This window comes from the organism of the source record quoted next, unplaced genomic scaffold (assembly GCF_019419815.1).
Source record: "Pyrus x bretschneideri cultivar Hongxiangsu unplaced genomic scaffold, Pyrus_bretschneideri_v1 Contig71, whole genome shotgun sequence".
Classification (NCBI taxonomy): Eukaryota; Viridiplantae; Streptophyta; class Magnoliopsida; order Rosales; family Rosaceae; genus Pyrus; species Pyrus x bretschneideri.
In genome coordinates this window covers 1,841,082-1,862,227 of record NW_025999811.1, presented here as the reverse complement: position 1 = coordinate 1,862,227, position 21,146 = coordinate 1,841,082, and the positions used below count along the sequence as shown (strand labels likewise).

Below are 21,146 nucleotides of genomic sequence, written 5' to 3'. Positions count from 1 at the left end.
AGGAATTCATTTAAAGAGAAGTCTTAGGAACACCCAAAGCCTCTAAACCCTCAACTTTATAGATTATAGTGTTCTCGAGTAGTTCTAGTGTTTGAGTAGTTCATTGGTAGTGTTCAAGAGAAACCGACTCGAGGACACAGGTTTAACAATGAATTTAGTAATTTTTAGAAGACATACTCCATATGAACTTAGTGCGAGGCTATTAACGTGAGTACCTAATTATGATATCAAATCGACAGATTAACAAGCGAAAGGCATGATAATCACTCGTTTAACGATACTGATAATCACTCGTTCAAAATTGAACATAGTACAGTGAGAGTTCAACTTGTTGCTCCAATGAAAGCTACATTACAAAACCTTTTATCCTAGGAACATTACCCATCAGCCTCCAGAGTCTTTTTGCCTTTCCATGATCTACTCCGTTTCTTACGACTCCTCAGAGTAGCATCTCCATCCTTCCTTTCCTGCATGAAACAATTCAGAATCTCAAAAGATGCACAAAGCAAGAGAAAGAGCTCATGTCTTGTCTCTTCTCTGAATTGAAATTGAATTTCCAGGTGTTTCAACATTGGAGTTGACCCTTCCTAACCAACGTGAGAGATCAATGAGTTAATAATTAAACGCATGCATTTGTTTCGTTAAAAATCCCTTTTTAATAGGATAGTGAGACATCGAATTATTGCCGTCAACTATTGTGACTAGTCAGTAGTACAGTGGAGGGAGAGTGGTATAAACAATCTTTGCAAGCTCACCTGTAGAGAATGACGATCAGTGTTTTTCATCTTTTTCTTCTTACACGAAAGGGGGTTTGGACCCTGCAAGGTGGAAGAAAATAAGTCAATACATAAACATTGAAACAGTCATATTACGGGGTCATTTCCAACAGTCTTAGTATGCCAGCACAACATAAAAATTTGTATTAGCACAATCGATTTCCATGTAATTTCACCCAAAATTTGAAAAAAGAACAAGCGACAGAACAAAACAATGAACATCATCTCAATGATACAATCTATACTCTCAGAAACATCCAACATGATTTTGATTTCAAGAATAGATTTGAATGCAGAACAAGATAAGAATTAATAAACATGGAATAGGGGAACCACAGGATGTACGATTAACCAGTTCCCCTTACTTTATTTTAGACTCTTAGTTCTTTGACACTACTCACCCTTCTAGAATTCACTCTAGTCTAGTCCCCCATCCTCCGTGCAAGAATTGTATATGCATAGAAAATGAGGACGAGAAGTTGGTGAACACCTTCCAAACTAATCAGCAATATATAAATTGTTATCTTTGTTTAAGTATCCGGTGCACAAACAAAAATTTATTAAATTTCTATGATATTCAGGGAAGCATCTTTGTAGTGAAAATAACATCGTCGTGTGATAAAATACATATGTAATTTGATATCTTGATATGAGCATCTTGGTTAAAAAAAAGTGGAGAATAAAGTTTGAAAAGATACCGCAACATAAAACGCAGTGTAATTCTAGTAACTCATATTGATGTTAATCCACAATGCAGGATTGCAGCTATACTGAGGCCTATCCGTGTTTATAGTGTATACTATATATACTATAAACACAACAGGTGTCCTCCTTCCAACATCTTACTTCATATTACGTGCAGTCCATATCAAAAAAGTTCACGGGATGAATTATAACACCTCACATAAGACTGAATATAAGCAGACATGTTGAAGAAAAGAAAAATACATTAAAAATATCAATGAATACGAAAGAAATGAGTTTGGTAGTACCTTTGCCCTCTTTCTCTTAAATTGAACTTTATCCTTCACTCCCAATCCTTTCCTAGCGGTACCCCTTTTGCTACAACCTGCGCTTCCATGTTCTGATCTCCAAAACCATCTTCTTCACCAGAGGGATCGTCTTTTTCATGAGAATTCAGAATATTCTTTTTCTTCTTCAACATCTTGTATTCCAATTCAGTCATATGCAAGCGTTATTCTTCAGAAGATTTGACAAATTGGCGTTGGGCATCAGAAGGGGACTCCAGCAAAAGAGCAGTTCTCAGAGCGTATATAGCAGGGACACCTGGTATCTGCAAGTGAAAAGATGTACTTATGGCTAATGTAATGAGCATCAAACCAAACTGTACAGAGGATTCAAAAAGGCCACCAACCTTGAGAGACGAAGATCAACGTCCTGAGTAGCAACAAAGAAGTGCTCGGAATTACTTTGCCCAACAACATCCAAGATGCAATCCTCAGCACTCGCAGGACTCTAATGAACACACCTTGCAATAATAAGGATATTAGCAGCTTCAAGAGACTGTGAATAGGAAGGACCAAGCATTGGACCGTGTTGTTTCAACTCGGCGAGAGCGCATTTGGTGGTGAATAGCAGGACAAGGGCCCCGAGGACATTAGAGATGGCCTTGTCGACGGGGGTAATGCGATTGGTGACGAGGTGGTGCACGAAAGTGACATCGCAGAGCACCTTGTACGGCTGTCTGAATCCGTAGCATGCTGTGTAGAACCTCACACTCTTCCGGTGACGCTTCTGCCTTTTCACTCTCATAATTCTGTCCTAATAATATTGCCCAATAATCCTCTCAGTCTTAAAGCAAAAGACAATTATACTTCAAAATTAAAACTTTTTACAGTTTCACAAATCAATTTCATCAAACTGAGTTCAAGTACCCTTAAACCCTAAATATATATGCGTGTATATTTATCTAAAAGATGAAATTTTTATAGTTCCATAAATCAAACAGACACCTAGAATTCAGAGCTAATTCAAGCTTTGCCGCAAAATTGAAGAAGAAAAACGAAGAGCTGAAGAGATTAGAAAGAAGAGGAGAAAACCTGAAGCAAAACACCGGCTGGGGCAGAGGAAGTCTCTTCCGAAGTAGGCAGCTTCCGGCGAAATCTTGTCGAAAGTTAGTGCGTTGCCGCCGCAATGGTGATAGGAATCGTGTGCTCCGCTGAAATCAGAGCGCAGAGGAGATAAATTGGGCAAACAAACTAAGTGGGGTGTATTCAATTGGAATTTTAGGGTTTAGGGTTTAGGGTTTAGGGTTTAGGGTTTAGGGTTTAGGGTTTAGGGTTTAGGGTTTAGGGTTTAGGGTTTAGGGTTTAGGGTTTAGGGTTTAGGGTTTAGGGTTTAGGGTTTAGGGTTTAGGGTTTAGTATAATTATTGATATATATTGGTTAAGTAATGGTTTGTTTGCACTTAGTATTTTTTTGTCTCAGCGGATAAGGCGCTGGGGGTAAGACAGGGAAGACCCCGGGTTCGATTCCCAGCGGATTTTTCATGCTTTTTAAACTTTATCTTTTAATGAGCTTTTGTAATGGTCGCCTGGGGCGTTATGAGAAATTGTTTTTTGGCACACGCTCATTAGCGTGGGAAAGACTATTTTTACTTCAAGGCATGCTGTGCGGGGCTTGTAGAGTTATTATTATTTTTTTTTTTACATGGTTCGCGCATAAAGACATTCTTAAAATTACAATGTACTAATGCGACGTACAATGTTTAATTTTAATATTTGTACTTGTCAGGAGGCATTCTTTCATTTTAATTTGTTTTGGCTAAAAATTGGTATGAACTTTTGCACTGTTAGATTGAAATTAAGATACTTCAAGCCCTTCAACTTGAAAAGAGTCACATGGACAAAATAAAGCTAAACATGATGTTCATGGTCAATCTCCCATATCACAAATGCCACAAAAAAATGAAACTTTATGTCCAAATGATAGCAAAAGAAGTCACATAGTCAAATTGAGTAAATAAACAGCACAAAAAGAACCTCGATATACAAAGAGAAAACTAACCCTCTGTCTAAAAAAAAATCACAGTACATACAAACAAATCGAATAAGAAAATTAATAATATTTTAAAATTATTTCTTGCATTCCTCAAAACTAAAAAAAAAAAAATTATTAGCAGTAAATTAAAAATAACATAGTAAAAATGTTAGCTAAAAAAGAGAAACCAATATCCACATGCATGCAAACCAAGGCATGTTTCCCCTCGTCCTTAAGCTGCCTATGCAAAGTATTACTCCGTCATATATTTTCTTCCCTAAAGCCATCTCTATTCCAAGCATTAGTAAACCAAACTTGTGATAATTCCAATTTTTGAGTGGTAGCAATTTGAAACAAAGGGCAACCAAAGTATGCTATAGCAATGCGGATCACTACAGTTGAAGTAAGGTGGGACAAACCCATCATATTAATGAGTAAGTCCACCTTGCATTACATAAGTAATCAAGATAAATTGAAACCCATGATATTAAAATGGAGAGTGAAACTACCCCCCCCCCTCTTTTTCCCTTTTAAATTCTGCAAAAATGAGTAACCATTATTTAACTAATAAATTAGTATATAATTAAAAATTTAATAGAAAGGCAACCTGTTGTAAATACGAAGAGAATGACTGCACCAAAGCCTATTAAACCAAAAAGAAATGAGGAGAATGTGGAGGAAATTAATATGAGTAAATTGCAAAGAACTAAATGAAACGTATACCCACTACGTATTAATCGTTCAAATTTACAATCCCTATTTAAGATTGTTAAAATGAAACTCAAAATGAATGATGCTAAGTATACATGTATGCTATCTTCGCTTGCGAAACTCAAGTAGTTTGCAAAAGCTAAGAAACTGTATACTTAATAGGACTCTGTTTTGGGGACTCATGATCCTAGGGTTTCAAATATACTTCTTGCAGCGTACATCAAAGAAGACAAATGAAAGGGCTGAAACCTTTCATAGTCCGATGGTGCAAAATATACTTCTTCCGTATTTTTCCTGTGAAACTGACTTCAAAACTAATTATACAAATTAAAATTTTTCAAACATTCACTTACCCAAAACCCAAAAAAGAAAATTGTTAAGAGTTTTAATTAAGTTTAAATTCTGCTTTTTTAATTAAATGAAGCTGACTGGATATGTAGAAACCAAGTCAAGCTTGAGTCCTAGTTTTCAATTAAAATGAAAATATCAGGCCTTAAGCACTACCGCCCACAAGGAGTTTGGCTCCATTATCAACCTCCAACACTGTTTGGCCAGAAGAATGTCATTGAACGTCACAAAGCTCCTTAACCCAAGACCTCCCTCCTCTTTTCCCCGGATACCCAATGAATCCTATTTCACCCTGTTTTTCTCCCCACCAAAACTTCGAAATCATGGCATCCAGTTCGTTACAAAACAATATGGGAAACTTAAACAAATTCATTGGCTAAGCCGGGATTGCTTGTGAAAGAGTTGATTTCTTCCATCCTTGAAGCTTTTCCATATGCCTACCTTTAACATAGGCAAGACCAGATTTCTTAGATCATCCCCACATAGCAGGAACCCCAAGATATATCCCCAGGTCCCCGACCCTCTCCATACCGAGAATGGCCGCCAGATGTTAAGTGACTGTCTCAGGCACATTGGAACCGAAGCAAACACTAGATTTCAACTTGTTTACAAGTTGTCCCGAAGCCGCACAAAATTCATCAATCAACTGCATTAGGTGCCAGCAGTTCACTTCCTTCGCCTTGAGAAAGATAAGAGTATCATCTGCAAAGAGTATGTGGGAAATTGTCGAACCTGATAGGTTCATCTGCACACCCCTTATCCACTTCCTATCGCTTGCCTGTTGAATAAGAAGCGAAAGAACTTCACTCACCAGAAGAAAATGGTAAAGGGATAAAGGATCGCCTTGCCTAAGACCGCGAGATGGCGCAAACTTGGATCCAGGTTGTCCATTCAGCATGGTGGTGAAATTCATTGATGAAATACAACCCATAATCAAATTTCTCCATCTACCGTTGAATCCCATTTTCTCCATAACCGCCATTAAAAAATCCCACTCCACTCTATCATAGGTCTCATGCATATCCAACTTGATTCCCAAGTCAAATTTACATTTCGCTTTTCTCGTTTTTAGGAAATGAAAGAGCTCATGTGCAATGCCAATATTATCTTGAATTTGCCTTTCTACCACAAAAGCATTTTGTGTAGGAGAAATCAAAACTGGTAGAATCTGTTTGAGACGGTTGGCGAACACTTGATAGCACCTTATAGGAATAGTTGCATAAGCTAATGGGACGAAATTGAGCAACATAATCCGGTTTTTGAACCTTCGGAATCCAAATCCGAGAATTTTCGGAGTGTGATTTCAGATTTTAGATGAGCTCCATGTGTTTTTGATTCCCTAAAATTTTAGTAAACAACGGAATGACTTGGAAACAGTGCCATTCCTATTCCTTCATTTCAATTCCGCCATAAATGAAAATGATAATATTATGTTATAGAAACCCATCTTGCTACCTCGATCTCAAGAAAAATAACAATAAACAAATAAATAAAATAAAGTTTCCTGATTATGTTAACCAATGCCTCAGATCCAACCAAACCATCAGTTGTTTTTGATGAAATTTTCTCTCTACTTGTGGTTTTCCTGGTAACCAAACACTATTTTCTGACTCAGATTAATCTCCACCAAACTATGGCTCTTTTTGCAGCCATCCTCCGAAGCTACAGAAGTCCAGCACTTCTCAGAAACCCCATTGTTGGCATCATGAAGTTTCATTCAACCGTTACAGAACTTACCGGTCACTCTAGCGTGTTCGAATTTGACGAATACAAGGCGGCGAAGAGGAAGATGGTGGACGAAGCGTTGAATGCGGCGGTGCCGGTGCAACATCCCGACATAATCCATAAGGCAATGAGGTACTCGCTTTTGGGTGGCGGCAAGCGTGTACTCCCAGTTTTATGCATTGCTTCATGTGAACTGGTTGGAGGGGATGAGTCTCTTGCCCTTCCAACAGCTTGTGCTTTCGAAATGATTCACGCCTGCTCACTTATCCAGGATGATCTCCCCTGCATGGACAATGCCGATCTTCGACGCCGAAGACCCACGAACCACAAGGTTTTTGGTGAAGATGCTGCGGTTTTAGCCGGTGATGCGCTTCTAGCCCTTGCCTTTGAACACATTGCGGCTAAGACAACAAAAGCAGTCTCGCCGGAGCGTGTGGTTCGAGCCATTGCAGAGATTGGTTCGGCAGTTGGGTCATTAGGCCTCGTGGCGGGTCAAATGGTGGACATTCAAAGCGAGGGTAAAGAAGTGACGCTGCGAGAACTGGAGTACATTCATGCGCATAAAACCGCAAAGCTCTTTGAGGCTACGGCAGTGTGTGGAGCACTAATGGGAGGAGGGAACGACATTGAGGTAGAAGGGTTGAGGAAGTATGCTGGTTCCATCGGCCTGTTGTATCAAGTGGTGGATGACATTTTGGATGTCACGAAATCGTCGGAGGAATTGGGAAAGACGGCGGGGAAAGACTTGGCAAGCGATAAGGCAACATATCCCAAGCTGATGGGGATTGAAGGGGCAAAGGATTTTGCTGCCAAGTTGGAGACTCAGGCATTGGACGAGCTTGCTCATTTCGATGCTGCTAGGGCGGCTCCATTGTACTGTTTCACTAATTTCGTAGCCAAGAGACAGAGGTAGAGGAACAATATTGAACACTGTAATTCTGTTCGTTATTATTCGGGTGCACAAAAACCCAACCAAGCAGGGTTCATTTGCATGTTGCACAATTGACACGAAAAATATGCACGAAAAGTTCAATGTTAGCGTTTGATGCTTATCGTCTTGCGTTGAAAACTGTTGGAAACTGTTGCTTAGGCGAATTTATGTAACTATATTTTCACCTTCTGTACTCGAGCTATGCAAGATCACTCACGTTGCTTCAGCCTCAACGTACTATTATCTCGCTGAGCTTCGGTAGCAAATAGATAAAAAACACAAAAGGATGGCAAAAGTTGAGATATTCCAACATCTGCATTAACATTTGAATCCTTGGTAACTCAACACATATCCTTAACTGAGGAGTTTCTAATTCACAATACACACAAGACACTCCAAACTCTAAACCTGATCAACGTCCTTGTTTTTCCTTTTCCCGCCAGAGTCTATGAACTCGGTGTACTCTCTCATCTGACAATGTGACTTTCAATACACTAAGTCGATGATACAGAAATGATTGACTTGATTAAGGTACGGTACAGGTATATACCAAGAGAGAACAGCAGCAAGACATTTTAACCCAAGACTTTTGGACGCCAACCCGCAATGACATCTTCTTTCAGGGCACTAGTTTTAACGAATGAATCCAGTGAGAATATACTCTGCATGTCAGAAATTCAGCAGTGTTAGGAACATACATCACTATGCACAAAATGGGTTTTAGTCCTCCCACAGGCATGAGTAAAAAGTAAGAACTGCATTGGATAAACTCAAACGATCGCAAAATTTTTGACAATATGGTCACAGTACTTTCATTAACATGGGATAAGTTCATATCCTTGACATTCTTGCAAGTCCAATTTCAAAATTCCTGATGAGAGTCCAGGAAAAGTGCATCTGGACGTAATTAGTTAATTTCTTAGCAAAATTCCAGGAGTCGTGTTGTCAATTTCATAATTAAGATAAACCTCTTGTTCCTTAGCAGTGTAAACTTGTTAGTGACACACAAATGTCAATTCACATACCTTCATGTAAGATTTCACATATGGAAGGGAATCAGGAATTGACCAATCTTTGAAATGCTCCAGAGCAATCTCTAGATGATACAACTTGGGTCCAAGCGACAAATCAGCAGCAGAAACCTCTTTCCCATTGATAAAAGGACCCTTAAATAAATCGAAAGACAAATGTCAGAGATATAACCATTCAATTTGGTTTTTCTAAGCACGACTGTACAAGAAGATCTTAACTTCACAAAATGCACATACATCAAGGGCTACTACACCGAAACCACAACCCAAAATGCACATACATCAAGGGCTACTACATCAAGGGTTATCCTAGGAACATTAACCATCAGCCTCCAGAGTCCTTTTGCCTTTCCATGATCTACTCCGTTTCTTACGACTCCTCAAAGTAGCATCTCCATCCTTCCTTTCCTGCATGAAACAATTCAGAATCTCAAAAGATGCACAAAGCAAGAGAAAGAGCTCATGTCTTGTCTCTTCTCTGAATTGAAATTGAATTTCCAGGTGTTTCAACATTGGAGTTTAGAGCCTTGCTAACCAACGTGAGAGATCAATGAGTTTCATCACGGGCTGCATGTACCAATAATTAAAGGCATGCATTTGTTTCGTTAAAAATCCCTTTTTTATAGGATAGTGAGACATCGAATTATTGCTGTCGACTATTGTGACTAGTCAGTAGTACAGTGGAGCGAGAGTGGTATAAACAATCTTTGCAAGCTCACCTGTAGAGAATGACGATCAGTGTTTTTCATCTTTTTCTTCTTACACGAAAGGGGGTTTGGACCCTGCAAGGTGGAAGAAAATAAGTCAATACATAAACATTGAAACAGTCATATTAAGGGACTATTTCTAACCCTCTTAGCATGCCAACACAACATAAAAAGTTGTATTAGCAGAATCGATTTACATGTAATTTCACCCAAAACTTGAGAAAAGAACATGCGTCAAAACAGAACAATGAACATCATCTCAACAATACAATCTATACTCTCAGAAACATAAAGCTCAAACATGATTTTGATTTCAAGAATAGATTTGAATGCAGAACAAGATATGAATATAAACATGGAATAAGGGAACTACAGGATGTGCGATTAACCAGTTCCCCTTACTTTATCTTAGACTCTTAGAATTCACTCTAGTCTAGTCCTCCATCCTCCATGCATGGAAAATGAGGACGAGAAGTTGGTGAACCCCTTCCAAACTAATCAGCAATATATACATTGTTATCTTTGTTTAAGTATCCGGTGCACGAACAAAAATTTATTAAATTTCTATGATATTCAGGGAAGCATCTTCCTAGTGAAAACAACATCATCATGTGATAAAATACATATGTAATATGATATCTTGATATGAGTATCTTGGTTAAAAAAAAGTGGGGAATAAAGTTCGAAAAGATACCGTTACATAAAATACAGTGTAATTCTAGTAACTCATATTGATGTAAATCCACAATGCAGGATTGCAGCTATACTGAGGCCTATCCGTGTTTATAGTGTATACTATATATACTATAAACACAACAGGTGTCCTCCTTCCAACATCTTACTTCATATTACGTGCAGTCCATATCAAAAAAGTTCATGGGATGAATTATAACACCTCACATAAGACTGAATATAAGCAGACATGTTGAAGAAAAGAAAAATACATTTAAAATATCAATGAATACGAAAGAAATGAGTTTGGTAGTACCTTTGCCCTCTTTCTCTTAAATTGAACTTTATCCTTCACTCCCAATCCTTTCCTAGCGGTATCCCTTTTTGCTACAACCTGCGCTTCCATGTTCTGATCTCCAGAACCATCTTCTTCACCAGAGGGATCGTCTTTTTCATGAGAATTCAGAATATTCTTTTTCTTCTTCAACATCTTGTATTCCAATTCAGTCATATGCAAGCGTTATTCTTCAGAAGATTTGACAAATTGGCGTTGGGCATCAGAAGGGGACTCCAGCAAAAGAGCAGTTCTCAGAGCGTATATAGCAGGGACACGTGGTATCTGCAAGTGAAAAGATGTACTTACGGCTAATGTAATGAGCATCAAACCAAACTGTACAGAGGATTCAAAAAGGCCACCAACCTTGAGAAGTTTCTGACGAAGATCAACGTGCTGAGTAGCAACAAAGAAGTGCTCGGAATTACTTTGCCCAACAACATCCAAGATGCAATCCTCAGCACTTGCGGGACTCTCATGATCACACCTTGCAATAATAAGGCTATTAGCAGCTTCAAGAGACTGTGAATACGAAGGACCAATCATTGGAGATTAGAGATGGCCTTGTCGGCGGGGGTAAAGCGATTGGTGACGAGGTGGTGCACGAAAGTGACATCGCAGAGCACCTTGTACGGCTGTCTGAATCCGTAGCATGCTGTGTAGAACCTCACACTCTTCCGATGACGCTTCTGCCTTTTCACTCCCAATAATCCTCTCAATCTTAAAGCAAAAGACAATTATACTTCAAAATAAAAACTTTTTACAGTTTCATAAATCAATTTCATCAAACTGAGTTCAAGTACCCTTAAACCCTAAATATATATGCGTGTATATTTATCTAAAACATGAAATTTTTACAGTTCCATAAATCAAACAGACACCTAGAATTCAGAGCTAATTCAAGCTTTGCCGCAAAATTGAAGAAGAAAAACGAAGAGCTGAAGAGATTAGAAAGAAGAGGAGAAAACCTGAAGCAAAACACCGGCTGGGGCAGAGGAAGTCTCTTCCAAAGTGGGCAGCTTCCGGCGAAATCTTGTCGAAAGTTAGTGCGTTGCCGCCGCAATGGTGATAGGAATCTTGTGCTCCGCTGAAATAGGAGCGTAGAGGAGATAAATTGGGCAAACAAACTAAGTGGGGTGTATTCAATTGGGATTTTAGGGTTTAGTGGGGTGTATTTAGGAGATAAATTGGGCAAACAAACTAAGTGGGGTGTATTCAATTGGGATTTTAGGGTTTAGGGTTTAGGGTTTAGGGTTTAGGGTTTAGGGTTTAGGGTTTAGGGTTTAGGGTTTAGGGTTTAGGGTTTAGGGTTTAGGGTTTAGGGTTTAGGGTTTAGGGTTTAGGGTTTAGGGTTTAGTTTTTAGGGTTTAGTCTAATTATTGATATATATTGGTTAAGTAATGGTTTGTTTGCACCTAGTATGTTTTTGTCTCAGCGGATAAGGCGCTGGGGGTAAGACCGGGAAGACCCCGGGTTCGATTCCCAGCGGATTTTTCATGCTTTTTAAACTTTTTCTTTGTAATGGTCGCCTGGGGGGTTATGAGAAATTGTTTTTTGGCACACGCTCATGAGCGTGGGAAAGACTTTTTTTACTTCAAGGCATGCTGTGCGGGGCTTGTAGAGTTATTAATTTTTTTTTTTTTACATGGTTCGCACATAAAGACATTCTTAAAATTACAATGTGCTAATGCGACGTATAATGTTTAATTTTAATATTTGTACTTGTCAGGAGGCATTCTTTCATTTTAATTTGTTTTGGCTAAAAATTGGTATGAACTTTTGCACCGTTAGATTTAAATTAAGATACTTCAAGCCCTTCAACTTGAAAAGAGTCACATGGACAAAATAAAGCTAAACATGATGTTCGAATTACAAACTTGATATACAAAGAGCACAAAAAGAACCTCGATATACAAAGAGAAAACTAACCCTCTGTCCAAAAAATAATCACAATAAAATTACAAACTTGATGTCCAAATTAGTCACCCAATACATACAAACAAATCGAATAAGAAAATTAATAATATTTTAAAATTATTTCTTGCATTCCTCAAAACTAAAAAAATAATAATAATTTATCAGCAGTAAATTAAAAATAACATAGTAAAAATGTTAGCTAAAAAAGAGAAACCAATATCCACATGCATGCAAACCAAGGCATGTTTCTCCTCTCCCTTAAGCTGCCTATGCAAAGTATTACTCCGTCATATCTTTTCTTCCCTAAAGCCATCTCTATTCCAAGCATTAGTAAACCAAACTTGTGATAATTCCAATTTTTGGGTGGTAGCAATTTGAAACAAAGGGCAACCAAAAGTATGTTATAGCAATGCGGATCACTACAGTTGAAGTAAGGTGGGACAAAGACTATTAATCCCTGCAAGCATCAGTTACATTCAAAATAAAGTTACGACTTTTTAACTAATATATATACATGGATGGAATTACTGTCATTTTGTATCACATACACAATCCCTTAACAAAATTAAACCATAAATTGTTAACATAATAGTGCAACACAATTAGGGGTTTGTGAAATCATGAAAAAATAAGATAAAAATACATATTAGTGTACCTTAAAATTTTGATAGCCATATCTTCGTCACTCAAGATTAATGAGTAAGTCCACCTAGCATTATATAAGTAATCAATATAAATTGAAAACCATCATATTAAAATGGAGAGTGAAACTAACCCCACCCCCGCGCCCCCCCCCCTTTCCCCCCCCCTTTTTTTTTTTTAAATTCTGCAAAAATGAGTAACCATTATTTAACAAATAAATTAGTATATAATAAAAAATTTAATAGAAAGGCAACCTGTTGTAAATACAAACAGAATGCTGCACCAAAGCCTATTAAACCAAAAGAAATGAGGAGAATGTGGAGGAAATTAATATTAGTAAATGCAAAGAGCTAAATGAAACGTATACCCACTACGTATTAATGGTCCAAATTTACAATCCCTATTTAAGGTTGTTAAAATGAAACTCAAAATGAATGATGCTAAGCATACATGTATGCTATCTTCACTTGCGAAACTCAAGCAGTTTGCAAAAGCTAAGAAACTGTATACTTAATAGGACTTTGTTTTGTGGACTCATGATCCTAGGGTTTCCAATATACATCTTGCAGCGTACATCAAAGAAGACAAATGAAAGGGCTGAAACCTTTCATAGTTGGATGGTGCAAAATATACTTCTTCCATATTTTTCCTGTGAAACCAACTTCAAAACTAATTATACAAATTAAAATTTTCAAACATTCACTTACCCAGAAACCAAAAAAGAAAATTGTTAAGAGTTTTAATTAAGTTTAAATTCTTCTTTTTTTTAATTAAATGAAGCTGACTGGATATGTAGAAACCAAGTCAAGCTTGAGTCCTAGTTTTTAATTAAAATGAAAATATCGGGCCTTAAGCACTACCGCCCACAAGGAGTGTGGCTCCATTATCAACCTCCAACACTGTTTGGCCTAAAGAACGTCATTGAACATCACAAAGCTCCTTAACCCAAGACCTCCCTCCTCTTTTGACCGACCCATCTTTTCCCTGGATACCCAATGAATCCTATTTTCACCCTGTTTTTGTCCCCACCAAAACTTCGAAATCATGGCATCCAGTTCGTTACAAAACAATATGGGAAACTTAAACAAATTCATTGGCTAAGTCGGGATTGCTTGTGAAAGAGTTGATTTCTTCCATCCTTGAAGCTTTTCCATATGCCTACCTTTAACATAGGCAAGACCAGATTTGTTAGATCGTCCCCACATAGTAGGATCCCCATGTCCCCGACCCTCTCCATACCGAGAATGGCCGCCAGATGTTAAGTGACTGTCTCAGGCACATTGGAACCGAAGCAAACACTAGATTTCAACTTGTTTACAAGTTGTCCCGAAGCCGCACAAAATTCATCAATCAACTGTATTAGGTGCCAGCAATTCACTTCCTTCGCCTTGAGAAAGATAAGAGTATCATCTGCAAAGAGTATGTGGGAAATTGTCGAACCTGATAGGTTCATCTGCACACCCCTTATCCACTTCCTATCGCTTGCCTGTTGAATAAGAAGCGAAAGAACTTCACTCACCAGAAGAAAATGGTAAAGGGATAAAGGATCGCCTTGCCTAAGACCGCGAGATGGCGCAAACTTGGATCCAGGTTGTCCATTCAGCATGGTGGTGAAATTCACTGATGAAATACAACCCATAATCAAATTTCTCCATCTACCGTTGAATCCCATTTTCTCCATAACCGCCATTAAAAAATCCCACTCCACTCTATCATAGGTGTTATGCATATCCAACTTGATTCCCAAGTCAAATTTACATTTCGCTTTTCTCGTTTTTAGGAAATGAAAGAGCTCATGTGCAATGCCAATATTATCTTGAATTTGCCTTTCTACCACAAAAGCATTTTGTGTAGGAGAAATCAAAACTGGTAGAATCTGTTTGAGACGGTTGGCGAACACTTGGATAGCACCTTATAAGAATAGTTGCATAAGCTAATGGGACGAAATTGAGCAACATAATCCGGTTTTTGAACATTTGGAATCCAAATTCGAGAATTTTCGGAGTGTGATTCCAGATTTTAGATGAGCTCCATGTGTTTTTGATTCCCTAAAATTTTAGTAAACAACGGAATGACTTGGAAATAGTGCAATTCCTATTCCTTCATTTCAATTCCGGTTTGGTAAACACGCCATAAATGAAAATGATAATATTATGTTATAGAATTGCTACCTCGATCTCAAGAAAAATAACAATAAACAAATAAATAAAATAAAGTTTCCTGATTATGTTAACCAATGCCTCAGATCCAAGCAAACCATCAGTTGTTTTTGATGAAATTTTCTCTCTACTTGTGGTTTTCCTGGTAACCAAACACTATTTTCTGACTCAGATTAATCTCCACCAAACTATGGCTCTTTTTGCAGCCATCCTCCGAAGCTACAGAAGTCCAGCACTTCTCAGAAACCCCATCGTTGGCATCATGAAATTTCATTCAACCGTTACAAAACTTACCGGTCACTCTAGCGTGTTCGAATTTGACGAATACAAGGCGGCGAAGAGGAAGATGGTGGACGAAGCGTTGAATGCGGCGGTGCCGGTGCAACATCCCGACATAATCCATAAGGCAATGAGGTACTCGCTTTTGGGTGGCGGCAAGCGTGTACTCCCGGTTTTATGCATTGCTTCATGTGAACTGGTTGGAGGGGATGAGTCTCTTGCCCTTCCAACAGCTTGTGCTTTCGAAATGATTCACGCCTGCTCACTTATCCAGGATGATCTCCCCTGCATGGACAATGCCGATCTTCGACGCGGAAGACCCACGAACCACAAGGTTTTTGGTGAAGATGCTGCGGTTTTAGCCGGTGATGCGCTTCTAGCCCTTGCCTTTGAACACATTGCGGCTAAGACAACAAAAGCAGTCTCGCCGGAGCGTGTGGTTCGAGCCATTGCAGAGATTGGTTCGGCAGTTGGGTCATTAGGCGTCGTGGCGGGTCAAATGGTGGACATTCAAAGCGAAGGTAAAGAAGTGACGCTACGAGAACTGGAGTACATTCATGCGCATAAAACCGCAAAGCTCTTTGAGGCTACGGCAGTTTGTGGAGCACTAATGGGAGGAGGGAACGACATTGAGGTAGAAGGGTTGAGGAAGTATGCTGGTTCCATAGGCCTGTTGTATCAAGTGGTGGATGACATTTTGGATGTCACGAAATCGTCGGAGGAATTGGGAAAGACGGCGGGGAAAGACTTGGCAAGCGATAAGGCAACATATCCCAAGCTGATGGGGATTGAAGGGGCAAAGGATTTTGCTGCCAAGTTGGAGACTCAAGCATTGGAAGAGCTTGCTCATTTCGATGCTGCTAGGGCGGCTCCATTGTACTGTTTCGCTAATTTCGTAGCCAAGAGACAGAGGTAGAGGAACAATATTGAACACTGTAATTCTGTTCGTTATTATTCGGGTGCACAAAAACCCAACCAAGCAGGGTTCATTTGCATGTTGCACAATTGACACGAAAAATATGTACGAAAAGTTCAATGTTAGCGTTTGATGCTTATCGTCTTGTGTTGAAAACTGTTGCTTAGGCGATTTTATGTAACTATATTTTCACCTTCTGTACTCGAGCTATGCAAGATCACTCACTTTGCTTCAGCCTCAACGTACTATTATCTCGCTGAGCTTCGGTGGCAAGTAGATAAAAACACAGAAGGATGGCAAAACTTGAGATATTCCAACATCTGCATTAACATTTGAATCCACTTAAGTAACTCAACACATATACTTAACTGAGGAGTTTCTAATTTACAATACACACAAGACACTCCAAACTCTAAACCTGATCAACGTCCTTCTTGATTTTCTTTTTTCCCGCCAGAGTCTATGAACTCGGCGTACTCTCTCATCTGACAATGTGACTTCCAATACACTAAGTCGATGATAGAGAAATGATTGACTTGATTAAGGTACAGTACAGGTAAAGTTAAAGTATATACCTAGAGAGAACAGCAGCAAGACATTTTAACCCAAGACTTTCGGACGCCAACCCGCAATGACATCTTCTTTCAGGGCACTAGTTTTAACGAATGAATCCAGTGAGAATATACTCTGCATGTCAGAAATTCAGCAGTGTTAGGAACATACATCACTATGTACAAAATGGGTTCTAGTCCTCCCACAGGCATGAGTAAAAAGCAAGAACTACATGGGATAAACTCAAACGATTGCAAAATTTTTGACAATATGGTCACAGTACTTTCATTAACATGGGATAAGTTCATATCCTTGACATTCTTGCAAGTCCAATTTCAAAATTCCTGATGAGAGTCCAGGAAAAGCGCATCTGGATGTAATTAGTTAATTTCTTAGCAAAATTCCAGGAGTCGTGTTGTCAATTTCATAATTAAGATAAACCTCTTGTTCCTTAGCAGTGTAAACTTGTTAGTGACACACAAATGTCAATTCACATACCTTCATGTAAGATTTCACATATGGAAGGGAATCAGGAATTGACCAATCTTTGAAATACCCCAGAGCAATCTCTAGATGATACAACTTGGGTCCAAGCGACAAATCAGCAGCAGAAACCTCTTTCCCATTGATAAAAGGACCCTTAAATAAATCGAAAGACAAATGTCAGAGATATAACCATTCAATTTGGTTTTTCTAAGCACGACTGTACAAGAAGATCTTAACTTCACAAAATGCACATACATCAAGGGCTACTACACCGAAACCACAACCCAAAGCTGCTTTTTTTTTAGGTAAATAAGAAATTGTTACAACATGATTCCCTGTTTTTAATCTTGTGTTATAAACTTATAACCATTGATGGTTTAATCCCACATGGATTTAGTAGGATAAGAATGCTAAGATACCATTGTTGTGAATCACTTGTCTTAGAGGAATTACGTAGTTTGACATTCTAAACGAAAGACTACATTGCCTTGGCTCCAAAACGTGTCAATAAATATCTCCCATGCAATCAATGTTGTGAATCAATTGACCACTGCACGACTTCCTCACAGGTCACATGAATGTATTCATGCATTTTGAAGTAACTCAAAGGTTCTTTAGGTTGTGGTATTTTCTATTAATCTACAGGGCATCTCCGTATCGAGGCACATACTGACGCCTCTCTAAAGTTTCCTATCAAACAGAAGATCAATGACTGACCATCGTACCTGCATACACAGTAATCTTGTGACTCGGGAGGAGGAAGAAGCAATCATTTGTCGCTCGGTTTTTTATAAGAAACAAAATTTTATTCAAGGAAAGTGAGAAAGTAGAAAACAGAGTACAAGGTGTTCTTTGGACTAGACATTTCAAACAGTCTCTAAGAAACAGAAAACAGCCACCAAATGATGAGGGTAAGTGTGTTATAGATAGGAAATTTACAGACCATTTGCCAATTTTTGGACTGATAGTATTTTGTTGGGTGCAGACTTTTATTCAGTTGCATAAAAAAACCCATTCTCGCTATTCATTTGATTATTCATATGCAAACAAATCATCTTTCAAGAACAAGCAAAACAAAATTAGCAAGTTGATACAAACTCAAGGCAAAAGTTATTCAAAAATGTGATGAAATCTTCCTTAATATGAACTGGAAAGAATGTAGAACGGCTCACATTTTCTTTGAGATAATCGTTGAAAGAGCTAAGTTCATTTAGCAATGCTTGTTCAGTTCCATCCTTGGGGTCTTTGCTCTTTAGGAAACCGATAAATGTAGAGAAGATCTTTGATCCACTGCAAAGATGAATCAGAATTTCTTATTATAGTGCTTCAAATATGATTCTAAAAAACTTAAATATTATGACAAGACAGCAAAGTCAAAACTAGAATTCTAAATAAATAAGTAAAGCTTTTGACTAATGAACAAATTGAAGGTGAACTTAACATAAGATATTTCTCAAAACAGCCCCATGATATCAGGAAAATAAATTTGGTCTATAATCATGATGGAAGCACTACTCAGAATAAGTAAAATGAAAATCTAGACAAGACTACCATTGGCGCTCCAGTATTTCGCCATTCATCAAGCCCTAAACATATGTGATATGTCCAAGTGAAAAGTAAAAGAAACAGTAATGCACACTAAGGGACATATAACATACACTGAAGCCTTCTCAGGGGGCGTTGCCAAAGGTGGTTCTGGGTACTTTTCTTCCAGTGCTTGTGTAATAATATCTGAATCCGCAACCCACTTCTCATCAAGTTTGACCACAGGAACTTTACCTTCCGAGTTAATTTTTAAGAACCTAAAGCAGAAACAAATTGATAAAACGCAATCATTGAACTAAAAAGATAAAACGACATAGCAGCAGCTACTTTCAATTTACGTTTATGCGCTGCAGCATATACAAGTAACTATTTTTCAACCACAGAGAAAGAAACAACACGAAAGAAATCAAATTTAGTCCAAGATAAATTCAGACAATCACCATTCTGGCTTGTTGCCCAAGTCTACCAACTTCAGGTCATAAGGGAGATGCTTTTCCTCTAGAGTCAGCAACACCCTTTGACAAAACGGACCTAGGAAAGACAAGTTATCAAACAAATAGTTAAACATGCGTTCCCCCCGATTCAAATGCTACTGCTACGTACAATAACACATTAAACGATTTCCCACTCAATAATCATAAACCATTACATAACAATAAAATTGTACAAGAGTTTAAATCGACATACATATCGGACATTTCCAACAATGCCTGTCAAAAGTTTAGTTTCTTCTTTTGGTAAATTTCGGTTCCAGAATCTGCACTAACAATGAGAGCTCATTGCATCGTTCAGTCTATGTATGTAACAATGTAAAGCTCCAATGTAAAGACATCATCTTTTCACACTAAGTCCAATAATTTCGATAACTATTGGAATTTCCAAACCTTTCCACTCATTTTTACCTCCTCCAAAACACAGATAAGAACAGCTAAATTATCAATTTCTTGCAAAACGTTCACAAAAATATCAATTTCTACGTATTTGGCGCACTGGAAGCGCGAACATGGCAATGCTACAAATCTGCTACATGGATACACAAAGAAATGCTAAACTAAGAATGACCCAATTGATATTTGCGAATTTTCCCGCAGTTTCTGGGACACCAAACAGACTTACAGTCGCCGAGCTTGTTGGGAACAGTGGTGGAGGCCTTGGCGCAAACGTCGAGAGGGGCGACCATTGCCACCGTGAGGGTTCTTGTGGTTCCGCGGCGTCGCAGGGAGTTGGGGTTGGTTCTGAATACGACGGCGTTGGGAGGCGGCCGGAGGTGGTGTTTGATGGTGGAGGAGAGTACAGCGGAGGCTGCCGGATGGATTTTGGCGGTGGTCAACATTGCAATATCTAAAGCTAGCTTATCGTGGAGATTAGCCTGATTACGAGTGTCGAAGAGTGATACTGGAGCTAGCTATATTCCGTACAGCTGATTTTGTGTACCAGGAAGTTCCAGATTGTAACTTTACGCGTGGCAATCACGTCTCAAATTTATTTATTTAAATTTTGGGAATTGTTATTGGTATTCAAAAATTTCATTCTGCACTTCCAAACTTTCTATATTATGAAAGAAAAATACACTTATGAGAGTGTAAAATGAGATTTTTGGAATGCCAATAACACTTCCCTAATTTTTTTTCCCAAAATGTAACTGGGTTTTTCTAACCTAAGAAGGTTCTAGTGAGATGCTTATACTCGGTTGGTCATACTTGATATGAACTTTAATCACCGCTTGTTTTCTTCAAGTTTTGACTTTGCATTTCTCACCTTTTTATTGGAATCTTTAGGTTTTGTTCCACTTTAGATTTTACCATTTTCAAGTTTTTATGAGTTCATATTTCCATAATGGAACTTTAATTTAGATTTGTGTGTGTAACGTCCTATGTTGTTTGAAGATCTCAACAACAGGATTTAGGAATCAAAACCAATTATGACTTGTATTGCTTTGTAGGGCAGGTGAAGCATCATGTGATTCGGATACATAAAGATATAAGGTCACAAGAGAAAAGCAAGCAATTACAAACCAGCTGAGCTCCTTTTCTTTCTCTCTTGTTGTCTTTCTTCTACCCTCACTCTCTAAAGTTTCCTTCAACAAAAGCAACATTATCATTCATTGTTCAAATAAAAATCAATAAAAACTTCAATTAGAGTCATTCAATTTTGTCTCTGGCTTATAAAATATGAAGCGGGATTAGTAACATGCACATGAGAGAATTCAAACTAAAAATTGGGTTGGGTTTGAGTTGACATGGTAAATAAAGCATCAACCTACCCAATAAATGATCAAGTTGACGTCAAATTTGATTTGAGCGGATGCTTACTTCATTCTAATCAGTCTAATCAGGTTTAAAATTGAGCTGAGTTTGGACGGATTCGAATTAAACTAATGTAAGTTACACGCCAGTTAGCAAGAGAAAGAGTGGCC

The 21,146-nt window shown here is 38.4% G+C and overlaps 4 protein-coding genes and 1 long non-coding RNA gene across 10 annotated transcripts; 2 read left to right on the top strand and 3 right to left on the bottom strand.

Moving 5' to 3' along the window:
- Positions 1-253: 253 nt before the first annotated feature.
- On the bottom strand, positions 254-3,027 carry LOC103927270 (rRNA-processing protein UTP23 homolog). The gene is given in 5 exon segments (XM_048574441.1): positions 254-467; positions 756-818; positions 1,769-1,839; positions 1,842-2,070; positions 2,145-3,027. Coding segments are annotated over 5 exon segments (858 nt in total). The 5' UTR covers positions 2,550-3,027; the 3' UTR covers positions 254-377.
- A 3,218-nt stretch (positions 3,028-6,245) lies between these two features.
- Positions 6,246-7,679, top strand: LOC125472700 (geranylgeranyl pyrophosphate synthase 7, chloroplastic-like). Its single transcript, XM_048574435.1, has one exon. The coding sequence runs from the start codon at positions 6,345-6,347 to the stop codon at positions 7,470-7,472; it is 1,128 nt and encodes a 375-aa protein (XP_048430392.1). The 5' UTR covers positions 6,246-6,344; the 3' UTR covers positions 7,473-7,679.
- Positions 7,680-7,826: 147 nt separating this feature from the next.
- LOC103927269 lies at positions 7,827-8,734 on the bottom strand. The gene is made up of 2 exons (XR_007254622.1): positions 8,516-8,734; positions 7,827-8,152 (listed from the first exon to the last, which is right to left on the bottom strand). It is a non-coding gene; the product is annotated as an uncharacterized LOC103927269 (long non-coding RNA).
- A 2,289-nt stretch (positions 8,735-11,023) lies between these two features.
- On the bottom strand, positions 11,024-20,179 carry LOC103927266 (probable glutathione S-transferase DHAR2, chloroplastic). Of its 6 annotated transcripts, XR_007254621.1 has the most exons (8): positions 19,847-20,179; positions 19,171-19,261; positions 18,844-18,987; positions 18,358-18,475; positions 17,198-17,338; positions 16,723-16,834; positions 16,566-16,632; positions 16,158-16,467 (listed from the first exon to the last, which is right to left on the bottom strand). XR_007254621.1 is itself a non-coding variant. In XM_048574439.1 (7 exons), the coding sequence occupies exons 1-6, from the start codon at positions 20,061-20,063 to the stop codon at positions 16,748-16,750; spliced, it is 798 nt and encodes a 265-aa protein (XP_048430396.1). In that variant the 5' UTR covers positions 20,064-20,179; the 3' UTR covers positions 16,158-16,467; positions 16,723-16,747. The 6 variants fall into 6 exon arrangements, 4 of the variants coding, with proteins under 4 accessions (XP_048430394.1, XP_048430396.1, XP_048430397.1 ...); XR_007254620.1 differs by having other exon boundaries at positions 16,566-16,834; XM_048574439.1 differs by lacking the exon at positions 16,566-16,632.
- Positions 14,948-16,286, top strand: LOC125472701 (geranylgeranyl pyrophosphate synthase 7, chloroplastic-like). The gene has a single exon (XM_048574436.1). It carries the CDS (start codon positions 15,020-15,022, stop codon positions 16,145-16,147), a length of 1,128 nt encoding a protein of 375 aa, XP_048430393.1. The 5' UTR covers positions 14,948-15,019; the 3' UTR covers positions 16,148-16,286.
- Positions 20,180-21,146: the final 967 nt, after the last annotated feature.